At 35.4% G+C, this 22,586-nt stretch overlaps 1 protein-coding gene across 2 annotated transcripts in view; it reads left to right on the top strand.

Annotated features, from left to right (window-relative positions):
- MMS22L (MMS22 like, DNA repair protein) overlaps positions 1-22,586 on the top strand; it is a 116,259-nt gene that overhangs the window by 91,080 nt on the left and 2,593 nt on the right. Inside the window, exons 19-22 of one of the 2 annotated variants that reach the window (XM_039220432.1) lie at positions 2,952-3,111; positions 7,522-7,691; positions 10,435-10,646; positions 14,325-14,488. In XM_039220432.1, the coding sequence (XP_039076363.1) occupies positions 2,952-3,111; positions 7,522-7,691; positions 10,435-10,646; positions 14,325-14,488 (706 nt within the window). Of the gene's footprint in view, positions 1-2,951; positions 3,112-7,521; positions 7,692-10,434; positions 10,647-14,324; positions 14,489-22,586 lie in introns of those variants that run through there. The other variant, XM_039220433.1, reaches the window with a different exon arrangement.

The raw sequence follows: 22,586 nt of genomic DNA, 5'->3' as shown, positions 1-22,586 counted from the left end.
TCATTTAAGAATGTTCTTAATGAAGCAATAAAATTATTAAATTTATTAAATGCTGACCCTTGAGTACATGTCCTTTAATGTCCTGTGAATGACAATGGGAAGTGCACTTAAAAGCACACCTGCTTCATATAAAGTGAAGTGGTTGTCTATAAGCACTTTCTGTGATAATTTGAGTTACAAGCTGACCTAACTGTTTTTATCTTGAAGGAACAACTAACAAAGTATGGTTGTTCAGACTTGGGTATTTGGCAGACATTTTCTCAGAGATGTATGAAATGAGTATCACTTCAAAGAAAATAACTCATGCTGTTTGTTGCTAATAACACAATTTGAGCTTTTAAGAAAATTAGAATTTTGGAAAACTTAAGTATTTGCCATAATGAGTGTGAGAGCTTCATGAAAATTAAAGACTTTTCTGATGATGTTGGTGGTGGTATTAACAAATAGAATTTTTTTTAGTGGATAGTGAGATATGTCAACATTGGCAAGCTGTGTAACTCAGTGAGCCAGAATTTTCCAAATGACCAGTACAAGCTTTTTAAAAGCATGCATGGGTATTAAACATTCATTAGAAAAGCAAAATAGATCAGTGGCTTTTAATGCAGCAGAGTACAGAATATTTGTTGGCACAGTTTGGAGTTCCATAATACAATTAACCTTTAAGAAATAGCACTTGTCAAGTTTTGGTGTAATATCAAAAAGGGATTCCCACAGTTATCTGAAATATCAATTAAAATAACTTCTTTCTCTTCCAGTTACATGTATTTGTGAGATTGAACTGTCTTCATCTGCAGCACATTACAACAGATTTTGTGTAGGGACAAATATGAGAATCTAGCTGTTTTCTTTTTTTTTTTTTAAATGTTTTTTTATTTATTTCTAGGAGAGAGAGAGAGAGACAGCGTGAGCAGGGGAGGGTCAGAGAAAGAGGGAGTCACAGACTGAAACAGGCTCCAGGCTCTGAGCTGGCAGTCAGCACAGAGCCCGACGCGGGGCTCGAACCCACGAACCGCGAGATCATGACCTGAGCGAAAGTCAGACGCTTAACCGACTAAGCCACCCGGGCGCCCCAAATCTAGCTGTTTTCTGTTAAGCCAGACATTAGAGAGGTTTATAAAAATGTAAAAATTGTCACTTTTCACTATTTTTTTATTGTTTTGGAAAATAAAGCTATTTTCCATAAAAACATTTTACTGTGTTAACATACAATGCTTATTATTTTTATTTTTTAAGTTTCTTTATTTTGAGAGAGACAGGAAGAGAGAGCATGCATGAACAAGAGAGGGATAGAGAGAGAGAAAAAGAGAGAATCCCAAGCAGGCCCTGTGCTGACAGCAGGGCTCTACCTCACGAAGCATGACATCATGACCTGAGCCAAAAGCAAAAGCTGTTCGCTTAACCAACTGAAGCACCCAGGTGCCCCATATAATGCTTATTATTTTTAAATGAACTAGTAAATAATTTAAATTTTCTCTTTTCATTTCTTATATGGCAAATATCAATAGATACAACCCAAATAATAGTAAGCGCCTTAAGATCCTCAACTTTTAAGCATATGGAAAGGAACCAAGAAGTTTGAAAACGTCTGGTCTAGGAAAAGAAAGATAGAGAACCAAGGGCAGAAAGCTTAAAAAAAAGAAAAACAAAAAGAGAGAGAGAGATTCCATCAAGTATACCTTTTGTTGTTGTTTTCATCTGTCAGTCAGTCATTCCAGTTCACTAGATTCCTTCTTTTCTTCCGTTCTACATTTTATTGTCAACATGGCTAACTTTAATATCACCTTGAATAATTTATCCTAATCCCTCATTTCAAAACTTCTCCACAAGTCTTTAGTGATCTTCACTTTGCTCTACTTCATCTGCCTACCTCCATGACTAAACCTTGAGCTGTGGCATCACCTAGATTATCTGAGAACTCTTTGACAGTCACCACCTGTGCCTCTAGCCTTCCAAGTGACCTTCCACTTTTTTCCTCCAAGTGCAACATCCTTTCAATGTCTCACTTCTTTCCTGCCCACCTTAATTAGACTTCTTGGTGGCCTCACCGAAGGCATACTCTTATCATCGTCATCCCAGTCTTCCATCTTTGGTCTTTTGGTTACACCTACAAACCCTCAACCTTGGATTGGTTCAGCCATTTGCTTTCTTTCCTTTATCTTATCTGCTGAGGAGCTGCAGGAGAAAAAACATGTAACTATGTATATTGATGCCATTGTGTCCAGTTAGGTCATTGAAAGCCACCAGAAGTCCCCAATAATGGTTTGAAAACATTGCTACTCTTTTCAAACCTTCTAACCAGTCTCTAGCCAGTCTTCTCTTGATTTTTGTGTAGTCACGCCTTATTCTCACCTTTCCTCAATTTATTCTTTCATTTATTTCTTTTCCTTTTCACACTTCACTCTTCTCTCACTGCCTCACCTCACATTTCTCTCTACCATCTCACCATTTTATCATCTCTGTCCTTTGTGCCTCATCGTTTTTCCCTCTGAGAAAGCCAAGTTAGCATCTAATGGCTCATAAAAAAATTCTGGGGAAAAAAATCAATTCATATCACAGAACTGAACTTTAAGAGGTCATATATGTAAGAATTTAGTAATGTTGCTTGTAGGTTTTCCTTGTACGAATTTGGGGATTGCCAGATGTGCACTAGGATGTTTGGAAGTCTTGATGTAATTTGGCTATAAACTTCTTTTATATCAGTTCCATTGATTTTTTTTTGTTTAAATTCTTCTTTTAACCTTTATTTTAATTGTAAAAGGTAAGACTTCATTCTTTTTAATTGAAAATCTTTAATATTTTTAATTGCTATGAACATTTATTGGAAAGTTAAAGCTGTAAACTTAAATATAAGGATGTGTGTGTGTATGTGTAGAGAGAGAAATTTTCTTTATTTTTCAAAGTCCATATTGTGTAAAACTTGGAAATCTAAATCATGGTTTTCTATTTTATAGGCTGTTGGTATTACTTATGGGAATCTGCAGACACTTTCTGATAAATCTGCCATGGTCACAAAGTCCTTAGAATACCTTGGTGAAATATTAAAATATATAAAACCCTACTTGGGAAAAAAAATTTCTAGTGTAGGACTGCAATTGACTTACAGGATGATGGGTATGTACTCTTTATATTATTGAAACTTCCTTATGTTGAGCCTATAGTATCATGATAGGAATATTCTAATACACTGGCTAAATCACTGTTCTCCATACAGTCATAAGAATAATTTGAAAGACAATAATTTGGCTTACAATAACTTATGTTGGCTTTCTACTACTGTATCCTCACCTCCTTTCAGAACTTTCCTTGTTATACAGCTTATGTTCATAATAAAATTAATTATGACCAAAACTGAAAATATGCTGATACCAATTTGCTATCAGTAGCAAATTGTGAGTCACTCACATTGTGAATACCTAGATAATTAAAATGGACTTTTTTTTAATGCTTATCTGTGCTTTGTTAGAATTTAAAATATCAAGAAACTGTCACTTCCTTTTATTTTTTTGGTCTGCTCTGGATGAAGGAGGTCAAGAAAGAATTTACTATAGCACTAGAGATATTTATAGAGAGCTTCAAAGTTGCTCCTCACAATGCTATGTTTTCTCCTTTCATAAATCTTTTTCTCTGCCTGTTTTATAACATAGTTCATCCTTCTTGAGGAAGTTAGTAATTTGAATACCTTTGTTCACTAAAACCATGTTACTAACTAAAAATAGGAACTGGATAAAGGGAAATGAGAAAGATTTCCTTAGAAGTTTTTATACAGAATTTAAGGGTTTTTGTTTGTGTTTTTGTTTTTTTTAATTTCTCTGTGGCCAAAACCTTATATCTGCTCCCTTTGATCTTGTGAACATATTAATAAACTTGATTTAGGCTGTCTGAAACCTTTTATCTTTGTTGTGAAAGATAAAGGAGAATACAAAAATATGTAAATATGGATGATGTAGAATGTAGTGAAAGCTATAGTAGCAATTCAGGCATCTTAATTTTACAGGAAAACAGAAGTGATAATTTATTATAAATTTAACAGAGTAAAATGTAGATTAATAAGCATTGCAGCATTTAGGCTTATAATTTATTAGTCTCTGTTAGATTTTTGCCAAACTAGATGATTTCAGGAGATGTATTTATTTTACAAAATATGTGATAGTCCTAACTGCAGAATCATATTTGGATTGGTAATATGTTGACCTGCGAAAAATTGAGGACCTTCTTTGTTGTATTACAAGATTGGCACACTGGAAGATAGATCTGTATTCTTTTCTTTTGTCTAAATCTCAGAGACTGGGAATAGAATATATTGGTACAGTGTTACCCATTTATACGTTAAAAATTAAGAACAGATCAGTTGCTGTCTTCTTCATGAAAAAGGCTGAGAACAAATTGGAGGAAGAGCAAGTGCAAACTTTTTAAAGTTCAAAACGTGCTTGAAGTGTGTGGGTTTGGGATATCATACTCACTTGAGGGAAGGTGAGTTAACCACAGAAACTATATTTACCTTGCCAGTTTCTAACTGAGGATAAGTCTGCTGTTTACTTACAAGGCTGATAGTGGAAGGTGCAAACTGTTGATAAAATTACTTCAAATGAAAGCTCTGGGGCCTCAATTGCAACTCAGTAATTTCTAAAAAAGGATTGATTCATGAGGACTGTCTTTAACTTTCCTCATCTTAATATCAATTTTTGTGGTTTTTCTCTTTTCATTTACTTTTTCTGTCCCCATGTTTTTATCTTGATCATTCTCCTCTTTTCAGCCATTCCTCCTTTTTCTTTGTAATTGAAATTCTACCCATGACCCTCAGTGCCCATACTAATATTCTGTTTTCCACACTCCCAAGTAGACTTGGTCTCCCTGGTTAAGCTGCAGCTGTCCATTTCCTACGACATTTCTCATAGCTTGCCAGTTTTTAATAATATTTACGTGCTTGGCATGTCCCTACTAAATTTTAAGTTTACTCATGATAGTGGCCGTATCTCTTGAACTTTTTATTCCTGTTATCATGTTGTATTTTGAACAAGTAAGAACATTTCCTGAGTTATATGTTAAGCACTGGATTGGGAAAGAGCTTCGCCCGTGTAGGAGATGGCATATACTGAATAAATAGACTAAATAAATTCTAACTAAATATACTAAATAACTATTTTTAGAATTTAACAATTTTATAAACCTAGCTAATCGAACATAATGTAACTTTTAATGTTCCTAAATGAGCAAAGTTACTTTCTAACTGTAAATACATTTTTAAATGCCTATTATAATGATCTCAATCCTCTTCTCTTTTTTTAGGCATAATATATGCTTAGAGTAGAAAATAAGTAAACACATAAGAACTCTTATAGTGCAAATCTCTTTCAGTTGTAGAAGTATGCTCCCCACAATTTTTCTACATCTTCTTTTATTTTTTAAGTTTGTTTATTTTGAGTGTGAATGTACGAGCAACAGCGGGGCAGAGGAAGAGAGAGAGAGAATGCTAAGCAGGCTTCCAGCACTGTCAACGTGGAGCCCGGTGCAGGGCTCGATCTCACAAACTGTGAGATCATGACCAGAGTTGAAACCAAGTCGGACGCTTAACACACTGATCCAGCCAGGTGCCCCTGCATTTTCAACAGCATCATTTAAATACATAATAATGTTTCTAGCCAGAAAAAAAGACTGGGTTTCTTTACAAAGCCCCTGTATGTACTTAAACCTTCTCTAAGTTTTTGACTTAAAAAATTTCTTTCTCTTTGCATTATTAATACTACACACTTAGTTCTTCACTGGAAACTTAAAACTAGGGTTCTGATTTGGCAGTAAAACAAATGGGTCTCCTCTCCTTCTACGAACTCATAAAACTTAAGATCTTCAGCAAAGTGTTTTAGTCCATTGCAGAAGATGAAATGCAAGGGTGGATGATGCATTTTTGGTTGGAAGGCCCTTGCTCTTTATAAGTCAATTCCTGTGTGACACCTGAGAGTGATATGAATCATTTCAAACGTCAGTGGTGATGTCAGTTCCCTTTACGGGTATATTAATGTTCGTTAGGATGTGAGTTCTTCTTACATTGCTGTCATTCTCAAGTTTTCCACCTACTGAAAAAATGAGGAGCAAGCCAGCGTTATTTAAAATATTGCTAAGTGAGCATTGTGTTTCTTTATGATTGATTATTGTATTTCCTTTTACAACAGAAGATTAATGTTGCTGTTTGTTGTTCTTAGAAGTGATTATTGGTTGGGCTTTTTTTCTTTGAACATCAATACATTCTTATAGGCATATTTTGTTTCCCTTCAGAGCTTGAATTTTAAACTTTTTAAGGAAATGGCTTTGAATTTTATCATGTCTTTTGCTTTCTAAGATAGAATAAAATATAAAAGTTTATGCAGTACATATACCACTAATGCCATTTGGGCAAGTGTTTATTGATTTCCTTTTAAATTTGTTTTTTCAGTAAGGAAGACTTTAATAGCACGAATACACTGTAATGGGAACTATATAAATGCTCTTAATTACTTCATTAAACAAAGGGTGCTCATTTGTTTAGCTTTACTATCATCAAAGGTAGCAACTGACCCCTAGCATTAAGGAAATCATAATCTGTTCCTTGTAGTAAAGAAAGAAGCCTGCTTCTCTTCTTTCAGAATCAAAATTTAAACTCACTGTGTATATTAAACAATTGAAAGTTATAAAAAGTGCAGTTCAGGGAGGTTAAGTGATTGCTCCAAGGTGTTATAGCTAATCCTTTTTTCCTACTTTAACAATTGAATTTAGTTCTCTCTTTTCATGTTATAAACTGAGTTGAAACAGCCTATAAAATTTTATGTAAGATTGGGGCGCATGGGTGGCTCAGTCAGTTGAGCGTCCGACTTCCTCAGGTCATGATCTTGCAGTTTGTGGGTTCGAGCCCCGCATCGGGCTCTGTGCTGACGGCTAGCTCAGAGCCTGGAGCCTGCTTCAGATTCTGTATCTCCCTCTCTCTCTGACCCTCTCCTGCTCACTCTGTCTGTCTGTCTGTCTCTCTCTCTCAGAAATAAATAAAACATTAATTTTTTTAATTTTATGTAAGATAAAAATATAAAGAAATAAAGGTATCAAAAAAGTATATTTGGAGTGGAATGATGGAGCCCAGAAAAGTGAGTATACACATCAAAGCATAATGCATGATCTTATAGTGTTCTTCAAGTTGGATTATAAATTTGCCTCTGAGTTACCTAGCAGCCAAAGCAAAAAGAGAAATCTGATTAATTACGGTAGTCAATCTGTATATTCACATAGTGTATAGCCAGATCACAATGTGTGTACGAGTGTATATGTATTCAATGCCAGTTGCTTAGGAAACATATGTTTTTCTTAGCCCAGAACTCTGAAATTTGTCTCTTTAGTGAAATATATGACATGACATCAATCTTTTGACTCCTAATACATGTTTCTTCCTATTGCCTACTTTAACTTGGTTCTTTGTGCTTTAAATATGAATTTTATAGTGGAATGGCAAAACTTTCCGATTACAAGGTAACCATTCCTGCTGTTACTCTTCTTTGTCAGGAATTCTTGTTAAATCATGGGCACAGATCTTTGCCACCTCCAAAGCCCAAAACCTGCTATTCCGGATCATAGATTGTTTACTGCTGCCACACACAGTGTTACAGCAAGAGAAGGAGCTGCCTGCACCCATGTTGATCGCAATTCAAAAGAGTCTTCCTTTGTATCTCCAGGTATAGTAAGTGTGGTTGCTTGAAAGTTAAAAACAACAAAACAAAACAACAACAACAACAACTTTGCCTTAAAACAATTTGCTAACTGCTGATTTGAAAACCATGCATTATAATTTCATTGTATGTGTGTACATGTGGCACTTTTGTTGAAGAAGTTTTAAATTCATTTTGTGTTTGGCCCTGAAACCAAAGATGAAAAAGACAAAATCTCTAAGAAGTCATTAAAGTTGAGAAAGGAGGCTGACTAGTGTAGACAGAGTAGTGTGTCCCATATTTCCTTAGAGGCTTCAGCGGTCTGCCAGCCAGCCAGAGGGGAAGAGACGCAAGAGAAGACCCCATAAAGGGGATAGTTGTAAAGGAGCCAAGTGAGTAAGAGCTGAAGGACTGTCAGAGGGAACAGCATTTAAAAGGCATGAGCTTGAAGAAAGTATGACACACTGGGGAAGAGCAGATAATTCTGTTGTGATCAGACACTCATACAGGAGAAGCCACATGTTTGAAGGTGTTCTTTGCCACACTAAGAAGTTTGGACTTGTTCTTTTACATGGGGATTTGTATGGATTGTTGATGGATTTTGATGGATTTTCATGGATTTTAGATAGGAAAGTGGGAACGACATACCATATTTACATTTTAGAAAGGTATTTCTTATGGCAACATCTAAGATAGTTGGTGTGGGAGTTAAGTTGGAGACTTGGAAGGCAGTGAATGGCAGCATCTAAGATAGTTGGTGTGGGAGTTAAGTTGGAGACTTGGAAGGCAGTGAGTAGTTCATTATCTGAAGGTTTTGAACTAAGGCAGTAGATGTAGAACTCACACAGCAGATTGTAGAAACACCTAGGAGCTCTGATTAAAAGTGCTTGCTAAGAGAGTGTTGTGGAGCAACTGAAAGGAATAGAATCTTCCTAGATTCCAAAGTGGGTCCTTATACAGATAGTGTTGCTAACTAAAATGGGCAATTCTAGAGATGTGGGGATGAAAATAATAATTGATTGCTGAACAGCTTTCATTTGAGGTGCTGTACACTGTCTAGATGGACACTTAGAAATACTGATCTAGTATTCAGAGGAAGATGGGTCTGGAAGATCCTTATTCATTAGTGTCTCCTAATGAAGTTAAGTGCTTCTTAATTTGGAGTTCATCAAGGGAAGCTGAGGAAGAAAGGGAGAATGAGATTTGTTTAGGTAACAAGGAGTCTTTTCCACAGATGGACTTTTTAAGACAGATTTGTATAATTTCTAATAAATTTTAAATTGGGTCTTTAACTTTGTGTTGATAATAACACTTAAAACGAAGTTTAGTTTGATGACAGAAAGATGAAGTGTGACCAGTTAGGGAATATTGGTGGGAAGGAATCTTGGGCAGCAGGAGAATCTGTAAAACATTCTCTCTGGCCCTTTTAAACCAAAATAGTACAGTAAGAGTTCTTATATGGATACCTGGCTGGCTCAGTTGGTAGAACATGAGAACTCTTGATCTCAAGGTTATGAGATCAAGCCTCACATTGGGCATGGAGCCTACTTAAAAAAAAAAAAAAAGAATTTTTTAAATCTTCATAAGTGGTAAGTTGAAAAATTTGGTGAATTTATCCATTTGGCAGAATTGACTTAGAGGTACACCTTTACTTTCTAAAAGGTACTCTGAGAGTTTTTTGGAACATATTTATTTATTACTTCATCATCCTCTAATAATGTGTTTTCTTTGAAAGGAAAACATTGAAGAAACTGAATAGAGGGGTATTCATTGCCTTTTTTCTTTCAGTTGTTTGCTAGTGTTTTAACAGTTTTTGCTACTTTTATTATAAATCTTTCAATATTTCTTAATGAGTGTATATGTATCCATAGCTAAAATTAATTATTTCTCTGGGAAAACACATCGTAAGTCGCAAAGTGCAAAATTATAAATGAATTTTTGGAATATAATTCATTGTGTTGGTGATTATATATATTTGGGAATACGCATTATTTAGTAACATTGGCAGAAAAAAAGTTTCTGTTTCTCAGGGTATTGGTTAAATTGTTTGTAAATATCAAACACTATAACCCATATGGACGCTATACAAATGTAAGGGATTAAATCAGCAGAACTCTTAACTTCTCTAAACCTCATTTTCCCCAGCTATAAAATTGGATATGTGATAATACCAAGTCAGTGTTTTTTTGAGAAATTTAAATGACATAAAGGATATAAAGCACATGGCACACTGCCTGACATATGAAACTCTTAGAATGAATTGTCATTATTCTGAGTCTTAATCTTCTGCATTTCTCTCCTGTCAATTTTTGTTTTAATTTATCACATTTCTTACCATGGAATATTTTTAGTATAAATTCTGAGTCTCAGATAAATGACCAGGACCAACATAAAAAAAACTGACCTAAAAATATATCTTATAACTTTGAAGTGACTCACAAACATAGTTGATGAGTGGGGTGCTCAAGTTCTCTGAGTAAGAGAAGAAGGAGGAAGCTTCCTTTGTCTTCCTGCACTTCTCCCCTGCTCTGTTTGCATACACCCCCAGAGACATGCATGTGTGGCTGGATACCAGCATGTGTGGCTGGATACACAGTGTAGGAGTCACACAAGCTCAGCGGCTCCCTGACCCTCATAAATATGCCCTTGTTGACTGTACTAAATCACAAATGCTGACTTGGATATTAATGCTAGGGACTAAATTAGTAAGTTTCTCAGTTATGTTTTCTAGCTTTTCCTTTTAGCATTTCTTCTCTTTTTTCTCCTTTAGGGCATGTGCATTGTATGTTGTCAGTCTCAGAATCCAAATGCTTATCTGAACCAGTTACTAGGGAATGTTATTGAACAGTACATCGGGCGATTTCCAACAGCTTCACCACATGGTGTAGGTCTTGGACAACACCCCATTTTGTTGGCATTGAGAAACTCCGCCGCTGTTCCACCAATGTCACTTCTAAAGAAATGCATTATACAAGTCATAAGGTACATCTAAATATTAAAAATAAGTGGTATTTACAATTCAGTTCACTCTTCTTCAGTGAGAAGTAACAAAGCATCCTAAAAGTACTGGCAACCCTTAAGATGCTGGTGGTTGAGAAACTTTTCTTTTCCCTGAGAAACATTATCTAAGTATTTACTAAAATGACTTTTGCTCACAGCAGCCTGAGTCAGTGCTCTTTAAATTGCCTTTTATCTGTACATAGCTATTATTTTCCTTATATATATTCTAAAGATACATACTTTTGTAGCTCTTATCAGATAAACAGTAATTGTATTTTCTCCTGTAAAACATATTAGCTATCTTTTTGAAAGATAATAACTAAATGAAAAAATGAATGTTAATATGTAAGAGGAAGCAGTAAGTCCCTTTTTGTTGGTCTACTCTGTGTCTTAATAACTTCATTTTATTATTGGATGCATAAATAAAACCTCTTGGGTTTTCTGCTACCTTTTACCTGCGACAGTAGAAGATTCAGTAATAGGAATGATCACTTCTTTGTCTTCGTGGAGTATTTAGCTTCATGTGAAATTAGTTTTTAAGCTTTAAGGCACTGTGGTGATATACAGGCAAACCTTGTTTTATTGCACTTCATAGATACTGTGCTTTTTACAAACTGAAGATGTGTGGTAACACTGCATCAAGCAAGTCTGTTGGCACCATTTTTCCAACAGCATTTGTTTCCTTCATGTGTCTGTGTTACGTTTTGGTAACTTACAGTATTTTAAACTTTTTTGTTATTGTATTGGTGACAGTCATCTCTGATCAGTGATTACAGCTCTCTGAAAGCTCAGATGATGGTTGGCAATTTTTTAACAATAAAGTATTTTTAAATTAAGGTATATACATTTTTTAGACATAATGCTGTTACACACGATAGACTACATACAGTGTAGTGTAAACATAGGTTTTATATGCACTGAGAAAGCAGAAAAATTCATTTGACTTGCTTTATTATATTATTTTTTATCGTAGTGGTCTGCAGTTGAACCCATAGTGTCTCTAGGGTATGTCTGTTTGTTATTCTCATCTAGTATTTTTTTCTGTGTTTTTAATGACTTGATAGTTTTAATGACCACTATTATCTATCACCTCTCATGACAGAATTCCATGTCTAAAATCTGTTCTGCCTTCTGAGCATTTTTGTGTGTTCCTAATGTTCTGTTACTGAGGTTTGGAGGCTTTATATTTTTGTTCCCTCTCTTTTGTCATTGTTGGAGAAATGACTGCTTCCTGCTTTTCACATCTCTCTTCCCTTCTCACATTATACACAGACCATTTCTGAACTCTCCCAACTACTTTTACTGTGCCTAGTCTTGTCTTCCAGTTCCACTCAACCAATGCCCTCAGATTACTTTTCTTGAAAGTCCATTCCATTATGGCACTTCTCTACCCCAAAACCTTCATTTGCTCCTTTTTTGCCTGTGGAATAAATTCCATATTCTTATAGCTCTTCATGGTCTGTCACTGAACTTTTTCAAATGTACAAGATTTAACATCATACACAAACTTTAATGAGATTGGTTTCATTATTGTCCTTCCAAAATGCTTTACATTTCCCTACATCACAGTTTTGTTCATAATATTTTCTCTATTTAAATGCCACGCCTCTGGGCTAAATTCTGTCTTGACTTTGTAAGACCTACATCTAATATCTAGTGTACTATGATGCTTCTTTCCTTCTTCTAAAATCATGTGCTCTGTTAAGATTCTGTTCACAGAACTGAGTATTTTTGCCTCACTTGTATCTGAATTTCCGACAAGACTGTAGTAGTCTACCACTATTTTTGAGACATTATTTCAGTAAGTGTAGTACAAACCAAATGACAAATGCTGAAGTGAAATTAAATGTTTAGGGTCATAAAACTGTCTTAAAGTCCACTGTTTACAATCCTAGCAGCTTTCATTGGCTTTCTTATTTACAAGGGAACACATTTTTCTCATGATTTCTAACTGAAGATCCCAAAATATAGCAGTTCCTTTTCTCTATTTTTTAACTACTCAGGAAAGGAATAGATTGTCTGCTGTGCTTTCCTCCATTCCATACTCCTCTACTCCTATAGTTCCCCATCTTTGTTAGGGCTCATTCCTCTCAATTCCTGAGAATTCTGGGGTTATCTTTCAAAGCACCTGTCACACTGTATTATGATAAGTCCTTTTTTCCTTATTCAACTTTTCCACTAGACATTGAGCCCATTGATTTCAGAGACCGTATTTCGTCTATGATTCAGCAGTAATCAAAAAAGACAAAGTGCTTGTCCTCAAAGATTGAATAAATCTTTTAATATGCAGTATTTGTTAGAACCCACTGTATATAGAGTAGAAATGATGAGGAAGACATAGTTCCTGCCCTTAAGGAGTTTATAATCCTTCATGATTTCTGTGACTCACTTTGGCAGATTTTCCTGCTTTGCAAAGACGTATGGATGTCTAGCTTCAATTTAACTATATGTGACCAATTTTTCCTTTTGTCTAGAGTTTTTAGAAACTGAGTAATTCTACTGAATTCTTCAGACTAAATTCTTCATTTATTCACTTAGGTGTATATACTGAATACCTATTAGGAACCAACACCTGTTTAAGAGGTAGAGATATAAAAATGAGTCAGATAAATTATTTTTATGATCTCTGTTGAATCCTAATGCTAAAATTTGTTTTGCTTTGAGAGAAGAGATTACATCCTAAATTACCTCTGATTATTTTTACTTCCTAAGAGAAGGAAAGAGATAAAGCTGGAATGGGAAGCCAGTTCCTAGGGCAGTCCTCTTATTGACTTGGAGAAATAAAACCCCTCCCAAATCCCTAAATAAATAAATGTGAAGAGAGATTTCTTTATGCAAATTTGACCTTAAGGAAAATGTTACATTGTTGAAGAGCTGATAGAGATTGGGCTCGTATTAGAAAAGAAAAAAAATTAACAATTAGGTTTTCATTTGGATTTTGATTAAGTTCATTGAAAGATCAGGTTGTTTTAAATTTAGTTTGTGTCTATAGCTAAAACATGGAAAGAGCCTAAGTGTCCATTAACAGATGAATGGATCAAGAAGATGTGGTTTATCTATACCATGGAATACTACATGGCAATGAGAAACAATGAAATCTGGCCATGTGTAGCAACATGGATGGACCTTGAGGGTGTTATGCTGAGCGAAATAAGTCAGGCAGAGAAGGACAAATATCATATGTTTGCATGTATAGGAGGATTAGGAGGAACTTGACGGAGGAACAAGGGGGAGAAGAAGGGCGGAAACGGTGGGGGAAAGGGAGAGAGGCAAACCATGAGAGACTCTTGAATGCTGACAAAAACTGAGGACTGATGGATGTGGGGGGGAGGGGGGGATGGGCATGGAGGAGGACACTTGTGGGGATGAGCACTGAGTGTTATGTGGAAACTAATTTGACAATAAACTATTTGTAAAAAAAAAAAAAAAATTTAGTTTGTGTCTGTATTTTATTTTGGCCCTTATCACACAGCGGATATGCACAGTCATTGCTTCTAAAATTTTGTGTTTGAGGATAGCATGGCCAAACACATATTTTTTAAAATTGTGCTTTATTAAGTTGAAGGGTAAAATTTGTCAATATTTTTAAAGAGTGTGACCTTTGATTTTGTTCACTGAAACTTTCAACAGAAGAACAAACAAAATTGTGCTTCTTTTTAGGAAGTCCTACTTTGAGGGTAAAGGGTCCCTGCTCCCTCCTCGCTTGGCATCTATCCTGGCCTTCACCCTCCAGCTCTTCAAAGAAACTAACATAGACATTTCTGAAGTCGAATTGCTCCTACCTGGCATCTTAAAATCATTGGTGTTGGTCAGCGAACCCCAAGGTTAGTTTGAAATCTGTGTTTGCTGTACGGTTCATAAATTAAGAAGGTACTCTTTCCTATCAGTTAAATGGATAGTTACGTGTTTAATTATTTCATATCAGTTTCTATATGTCGTGGCAGCCTCCAGCAGATATCGGAGAGTGGGCATGATAAGATGGTTAAACACTGACATGTTTCAGTGTCATTTACTTCTGTTTTCTTTTTTCCCTGAAGGCAAACCGTTTATTTAAGGGCTACTTCCTGTAATTAGACTTGTTAACCTTTTAAAGAATATTTGTTTAATCTGACTGCAGTATTAAATGCAACTTGTTACCTACCATGTGGTGAGGGGTCGACCTGAGTTCTTGCGTTGAGGTTGCCGCTAGAATATCTAAGCCTGTTTCGCAGGGAAACCTGTAAGGATCCTTTGATCCTAGTCCTTTTGTTCTCAGTCTCATCAGCCTTACTGCTAGGGATCTCTTTAAAATATCATTTATTTGATCTCCAGTTTATTGGGAATATGTAGAAGAGTAGCCATAGCTCTATCCTGAAGGAGTTTTTAGTGTAAATAGGATGCTCTGTGTGTAAGTGTGTATGTGTTCTCCTGAAGCTGTGATTCATGGTTCAGGGCAGGGCTCCTTGATGCTTCTACCTAAGTACCTCTAACCTCTGTGATGAGTGAGTGCGGTGTGCATCCTGTGGAATCTGAGGGCACCGCCCCAAGTGGTAAAGGTCAGAGAGCTCTTTGAAAGGTTCCATTTCATCTCAAAATGTACGCGTATTTTGTTTAAATCTATATTTATTTTAATAATTAAAATGCTTGTTTTCTTCCTGCTCCCAAGCATGGTTTTACAAAAAATGTGTTCATTTTTTGTATGAACATATTATAATGTGTTCATGTGGAATGTCCTTACCTGAGAGTAGCATCTCTTCACTGAAAAATACCCTGGTAGACCCCAGGGTCATCTTTAGAAATTTTGTCTTCATTGAAAACTTACACATACTTTCAGTGAAAGCCTACTGTGATGTGCAGTACAAAATTTGTTGAGACAGAACAGAGCAGGTATAAAGTTTTAGCTAGCCTTTGTTTTGGTTACAGTAATTATCAGGAAGGGGGCCAAGGTGTGGAGGTGAATTTTGCTGCTCACTTCTAGCTGGTGAGTGCGTAACATGTTCGACATGGGTAGAATACACAATTCACAGTGTCTGCATTCCTGTCTTTGTAAGCTGAGGAAGTAGTATGAAACACAGATTTGTGTGCTTGGCTCAGAGGAAATTCCCTCTGACTCTCCTTGTGGTCTCACTGCTTAAAAGAATGATTTGTAAAATCATAGAAAGTTAGTCTTACTAAATGACTCCTCAAGTCCACTCCTAGGTATATGCCCATGAGCATGTTTAACATATATCCACTCAAAAACCTGCACTGTAGTGCTGAAAGAATTCCAGTTCTGGCACAAGAACATAAGGAGTTCTGCTGACCTACTCCCCAGCAAAACTGGTGAATTTTTTTTAAAAGAAAGCATTTAAAGTCTCGAAATAGTCCTAAGAGTAGACCAAGTATAGAAACATTTAAGAAAATCTACCAAAACTTGATAAAAACGTCAGGAATCTGTGGTATTTGAATGAAGACCACTCCTTTCTTTATTCTCTGCCCCTCCCCCACTCACATGCACACATGCACTGTCTTTCTCTCTCAAAATAAACATTGAAAAAATAATACCACAACAGAGGGGGAGAGGAATGGAGTTATGTAAGAGTAATGTTTCTATATTTCACTGAATTAAATTCATATAAATCTGAAGCTCTGATAAATTAAGATATGCCTGATATGCCTAGAGCAACTACTAAGGAAATAATTCAAAACTAATGAAAAATCATTAAAGAAATTAAAATGCTATGTTTTAAAGTATGCATGTAATACAAAAAGCAGTGAAGGAGATTAGAAGAACAAAAAATACAAGACATTTGGGGCGCCTGGGTGGCTTAGTCGGTTAAGCGTCCGACTTTCGCTTAGGTCATGATCTCCGTGTCGGGCTCTGTGCTGACTGCCACCTCGGAGCCTGGAGCCTGTTTCAGTCTGTGACTCCCTCTCTCTCTGACCCTCCCCTGTTCACGCTATCTGTCTCTCTCTCTCCTAGAAATAAATAAAACATTTAAAAAATAATAATAATAAAAATTTAAAAAAATACAAGACATTTAGAAAACAAAAGGTAAAATGACTAATATAAATCCATTTATAGCAATAATAATGGTAGTTGTGAAAGGATTGAACAAACTAATCAGAAGTAGAGATCATTGGAATGAAAAAGGTAAAATAAAAAGATCTAACACTCTTCTATCTACAAGGAACACTTTAGATTCAAAGATTGAAATAATAAAAGGGTAAAAAAGCTACATAATGCAAACTATAACCATGGAAACCTGGAGTGTCTATACTCATAACAGATAAAATAGATATTAGGCAAAAAAAACCTGTTACTAGAAATAGAGATGTTTTATAGTGATAAAGGATCACTGTATTTAACAACTTATAAACATGCACTTAACAAAAGAGCACCAGAATATATGAAGAAAAAACAGAAATGAAGGGAGTAAGAGCTGCAGGATATTTGTTGTGTAAAGAACTTGGAAGTTCTCACTCTCACTACAAGAAACAAATCAGAATAGACTAATAGTCAACTCTTCTTAGATGCCTCAGGGAATTGAGGTCATAGAGCAAACTGTTATCCCCAAAACTCAGCATAGAGCAGTTTGTCAAATCCAGTGTAAATATTTATTCCAGTGTCAGCTCCTGGTCCTCATAAGCTGTGATTCTCTGAATCTATCTGTCTCTCCACTTAAATGATCTAATTTTTTTTTCAAAATAATAATTGGTGATTATACCTTATGGATAAGCAAACTGAATGGCAGCATGTTCTAAGGATTCAGAGAGAAGAATTTGGAATACTGTGTTAAAAGGCACCTGTACCACCCTGAAGGAATGCAATGTTATTCGAAAGTAGAGTTAGAGTAGTTGTATGCTACAGACTCTGGCACAACCATGAAAAATAATTTTGAATTAAGTGTATTTGATTACACTAAAAGAAGAGAAAAAATGGAATCATATAAAATGCTGAATTAAAACCTTCAGAAATGGCAGACTAAAAGCAAATGATTAGAAAAAAAGAACAATAACAATGAACAGAAAAGTTATATGTATGTGGAGCACCTGGGTGGTTCAGTCAGTTAAGCACCAACTTTGGCTCAGGTCATGATCTCATGGTTTATGCTTGGGATTCTCCCTCTCCTCTCTGCCCCTCTCTGACTCGCACTTTCTCTCAAAATAAATAAACTTAAGAAAAGTTACATGTATGGTAGATAGTAAACCAGTGATCTCAATAATAATTTTAATTATAAATGATCTAAGTAAACCAATTAAATGACATACTGGATAAAAAAATAAAGCACACTATATGTTATCTACAAGAAACCCACTTTCAATATAAGATACAGATTAAAAGTAAAGGGATGGAGAAAAATGCTAGCACAATTCAAAATGAAGCTGTAGTAGCTGTTTATGTCAAACAAAGGAGACCTCAGAACAAGTAAACTTATCAGGAATAAGGAGGGGCATTACAGGGGCAAGTGGGTGGCTCGGTCCTTAAACATCTGACTCTAGATTTCAGCTCAGGTCATGACCTCACGTTTCGTGAGTTCAAGTCCCACATCAGGCTCTGCTCTGGAAGTGTGGTACCTGCTTAAGATTCTTTCTCTCTCTCTGCCCCTCCCCAGCTTTCTTCCTCCCTCCCTCCCTCTCTCTCTCTAAGTAAATAAATAACCTTAAAAAAAAAAAGAGGGCATTACATAATGACAGACCGGGAGTAGAGATAACTGCTTCAGTCTGATGAAGGACATCTATGAAAATCTTATAGCTAACATCATACTTAATGGTGAAAGATCAGCTGCTTTCCCCCTAAGATTAGGAATAAGACAAGGATGTTCACTCTTGCCACTTGTATTCATATTGTACTGGAAATCCTAGTCAGAGCAAGAAAAATAAATAAAGGCATCTAGCTTGAAAAGGAAGTAAAACTAACCCTATGTATAGATGATTTGGTTCTATATATACAAAATCCTAAGCACATCACTAAAAAGCTATTAGAACTTATAAACAAGTTCAGCAAGGTTGCAGGATAAAAAATTAAGACACAGGGGCGCCTGGGTGGCTTAGTCGGTTAAGCGTCCGACTTTCGCTTAGGTCATGATCTCACGGTTCGTGGGTTCGAGCCCCGCGTCGGGCTCTGTGCTGACTGCCGGCTCAGAGCCTGGAGCCTGTTTCAGTCTGTGACTGCCTCTCTCTCTGACCCTCCCCTGCTCACGCTGTCTCTCTCTCTGTCTCTCTCCTAGAAATAAAGAAAACACTAAAAAAAAAAAAAATTAAGACACAAAAATTAATTCTATTTCTACATACTCTCAATGAAAATCTAAAAATGAAATTAAGAAAATGATTCCATTTACAGTTAAAAAAAACAACTAGGAATAAATTCAAGAAAAGAGAAATGCAAACTTAAGATCTGAAAAATACCAAACATTGAAAAACATGGGAGAATATCTGAATACATGGAAAACAGCCTGTTTCATGTACTGGAATTTGTAATATCGGTAAGATAGTGGTATTCCCCAAATTGATCTACAAACTCAGTGTAACTCCAGAATAGCTGAAACAGTCTTGAAAAAAGAACAACAAAGTTGGAAGATTTATACTTTGCAATTTGAAAACTTAGTACAAAACAGCAGTGCTCAAGACAGTGTGGTATTGACATAATGATAAACATGGATCAGTGGATTAGAATTGAAAGTCCAGAAATAAACCCAAAGGTCTATGGTCAACCGATTTTTTTTTTTTTTTTTTTACAAAGGTGCCAAGATGATTCAGTGGGGAGAAAACAAGTAGTTCAACAAATTGTGCTAGGTCAAACAGATATCCACATGCAAAAGAATGGAGTTATACCTTTATTTCACACCATACACAAAAATGAATTCAGAATAGATCATGGACCTAAATGGCTGAGATAAAACTACAAAACTCAGAAAAAGCAAAGTAGTAAATCTTTATGATCTGGATTTGGCAATGAATTGTTAGGTGTGATAACAAAAGTGCAAGGCAAGAGAGAGATACATTGGACTAATCAAAATTAAAAACTTTTCATGTACCTGGTTCATTAAGTCAGTTAGGTGTCCGATTCTTGATTTTGGCTCAGGTTATGATTTCTTAGTTTGTGAGTTCGAGCCCTGCATCAAGCTCTGTGTTGACAGCACAGAGCCTGCTTCAGATTCGGTCTCCCTCTCTCTCTGCTGCTCCCGTACTCGCTCGCTCTCAAAAAAATAAATAACCCATTAAAAAGAAAACTTAAGAAAAAATTTAAAACTTTTGTGTTTCAAAGGACAATCAAGAAAGTGAAGAAAAGACAGTTTATAGAATGAGAGTTGCAAATCATTTATAGGTTATGGAACTTGTACCTGGAATATATAAAGAACTGTTGCAACTCAGTTATAATTTTTTTTTAAAATAGGCAAAGGGGACACCTGGGTGGCTCAGTGGGTTATGCATCTGACTCTTAATTTCAGCTCAGGTCATGATTTCATGCGTCCTGGGATCAAGCCCCCTGTCAGGCTCTGCACTGACACTGCAGAGCCCGCCTAGGATTCTCTTTCTCGTCCTCTCTCTCAAAAAAATAAACTTACAAAAAAAATAGGCCAAGGATTTGAATAGACATTTCTTCAAATGGCTAATAAGCACCTGAAAAGGTGTTCAGCATGATTAATCATTAGGGAAATGCAAATCAAAACCACAGTGAGATACCACTTCATACTCACTAGGTTGGATATCATGAAAAAGTCAGATAATAACAAGGTTTGGAAAACATGGAGAAATCAGAATCCTTAGTTACTGCTACTGAGATTGTAAAATTATGTAGCCACTTAGGAAAATAGTCTGGTCATTCCTTAGATCATTAAACATAGAGTTACCATGTTCCCTAGCAATGTCACTCCTAGACATATACCCAGGACTAATGAAAACATATGTACACACAGAAACTTGTGTACTCGTATATATACCAATTTATTATTCATAGTAGCCAATAGATAGTCAACTGATAGTTTCTTAATGTGATATATCCACACAATGGAATATTATTTGGCCATAAAGAGGAATTAAATACTGCTGCATGCTACACAACATGTATGAACTTAGAAAACATTATTTTAAGTGAAAGAAGCCAATTACAAAAGACCACATATTGTAGGGTCGATTTGTATGAAATGCTCAGGCTATTAAATCTATAGAGATAGAAAGTAGATTTGTGGTTACTTTTAGGGTATATCAGAAAATAGGGAGTGGTAGCTAAAGAGTGTCAGGTTTCTTTGCAAAGTAAATATTCTAACATTGTAGTGATGGTTGCACAATTCTGTGAATATACTAAAAACTATGGAATTGTATGTGTTACATGAGCAAAGCTATTAATGTAAAGCAAAACTAAAAAGAAAAAAACCAGCTTTTTAAAAAGTTCAGTTCAATTAAATAAACCAAGATGGCAAATATTTTTTTTTAAACACAACTGTACACTGATATCCGAAGCAGCTTGATTTGTAATAGCTTCAAAATGGAAACAACCCAAATGTCCAGGAAATAAAGCATGAATAAACAATGTGGGGTATCGCTATATAGTGGAATATTATTTGGCCATCAAAAGAAATAAAGTACTGAAATACTCTACAACATGGATGAACCTTAAAACATAATGTTAAGTAAAAAGGTAATCACAGAAGACCGTATATATATAATTCTATGTATACGAAATTTCCAGAAGAGTCAAATCCATGAAGACAAAGGTAGATTAGTGGTTGCCAGGGCCTGGGGGAGGAAGAAAGTTGAGAATGTGACTGTTAATGGGCATAAGGTTTTTTGGGGAAATGGTGAAATTGTTCTGAAATTAGATAGTGGTGATGCCTTCTCAACTCTGCGACTATACTAAAATCCAATGAATTGTACACTTTAAAAGGTTGGTTTTTATGATAGGTGAGTTATACTTCAATAATGCTGTTATTATTTTTTTTAAATCAGTGCTTACTCTTCTTTATGAAGACTGTTTCTGGTACTTACTTTTTCTACAGGAGAGCTTTTGGGGTTTGTTTTTCAAGAAAATGTCTTTTAAGAAGAACCAATTATACTGATTTCAGAATTGTATCTAATATGAGGAGTTATTCTCATATTAGTTATTCTTCACTATAAGAGAAGATAGTGTGCTATATCTTACTTATCCACCATCCTCATACCACAGAGAACATTACTAAGTACATGTGATTAACTTAAGTTCATGTGTATCCTGTTTTGTGCTCCTGCTATAATGGATTAGAGTTTCTGAAATTTTTATTCTTAGAGTGCTTTTTCCCCAGGAATTTATATTAGATGTGCCAAAAACAACAAAAATTTAGTAATATTTGGAACATACTAAATTTTCTACTTTCTTTCTTGATATTTTGCCATTTTTATGTACAAATGCAGTTTTAAAGGATTTGCTTAAATATTTAAGGAATACAAATGTTCTTTTTGTAACTTTGCTGTCTTTTTTGAAAGGACGATAGCATCACAGATAGTTGATTTATATTACACACATATATCTTTGGCTAATTTTAAGTGAAGGTAAATTGTTGGTGGTTTCTAATTTGTTAGTGAGTAGGAGGGAGGAATATGCCTATGAATTTTAAAAAATCAGTCTGCTTGTCTGTAAATCAGCTGAATGATTAAAAGCTGTCTTTTGTCAGTATGTAACTGCTTGTAGGATTAGGATGATAGAATGTTTTTGAATATGGGCTCTTCCGAAGAAGCCTGTCTTTACATTTATTTTTTCAGTTATGAGAGTGTAGAAAATAGACTCTTATGCTTTTTATATTTTCTTAAAATGGGAGATAAGGAGATAGGGAGATACACTTTAAAACAAACCAAAAACTCAGAACTATTTCATTTTGAAAAAACAAAACTGTACAAACTTTAAGAAAACAACATATTTCTCTAAATTAAGAGTGTTCATGAAAATGAGGATCCAGATGGTCAATTCAGACACAGTGTGTGATGCTA

The sequence above is a fragment of the Hyaena hyaena genome, unplaced genomic scaffold (genome assembly GCF_003009895.1).
Source record: "Hyaena hyaena isolate Hyena2069 unplaced genomic scaffold, ASM300989v1 scaffold_887, whole genome shotgun sequence".
Taxonomy (NCBI): domain Eukaryota; kingdom Metazoa; phylum Chordata; class Mammalia; order Carnivora; family Hyaenidae; genus Hyaena; species Hyaena hyaena.
The sequence above is the reverse complement of the archived record's forward strand: the minus strand, read 5'-3'. Positions and strand labels throughout refer to the sequence as shown.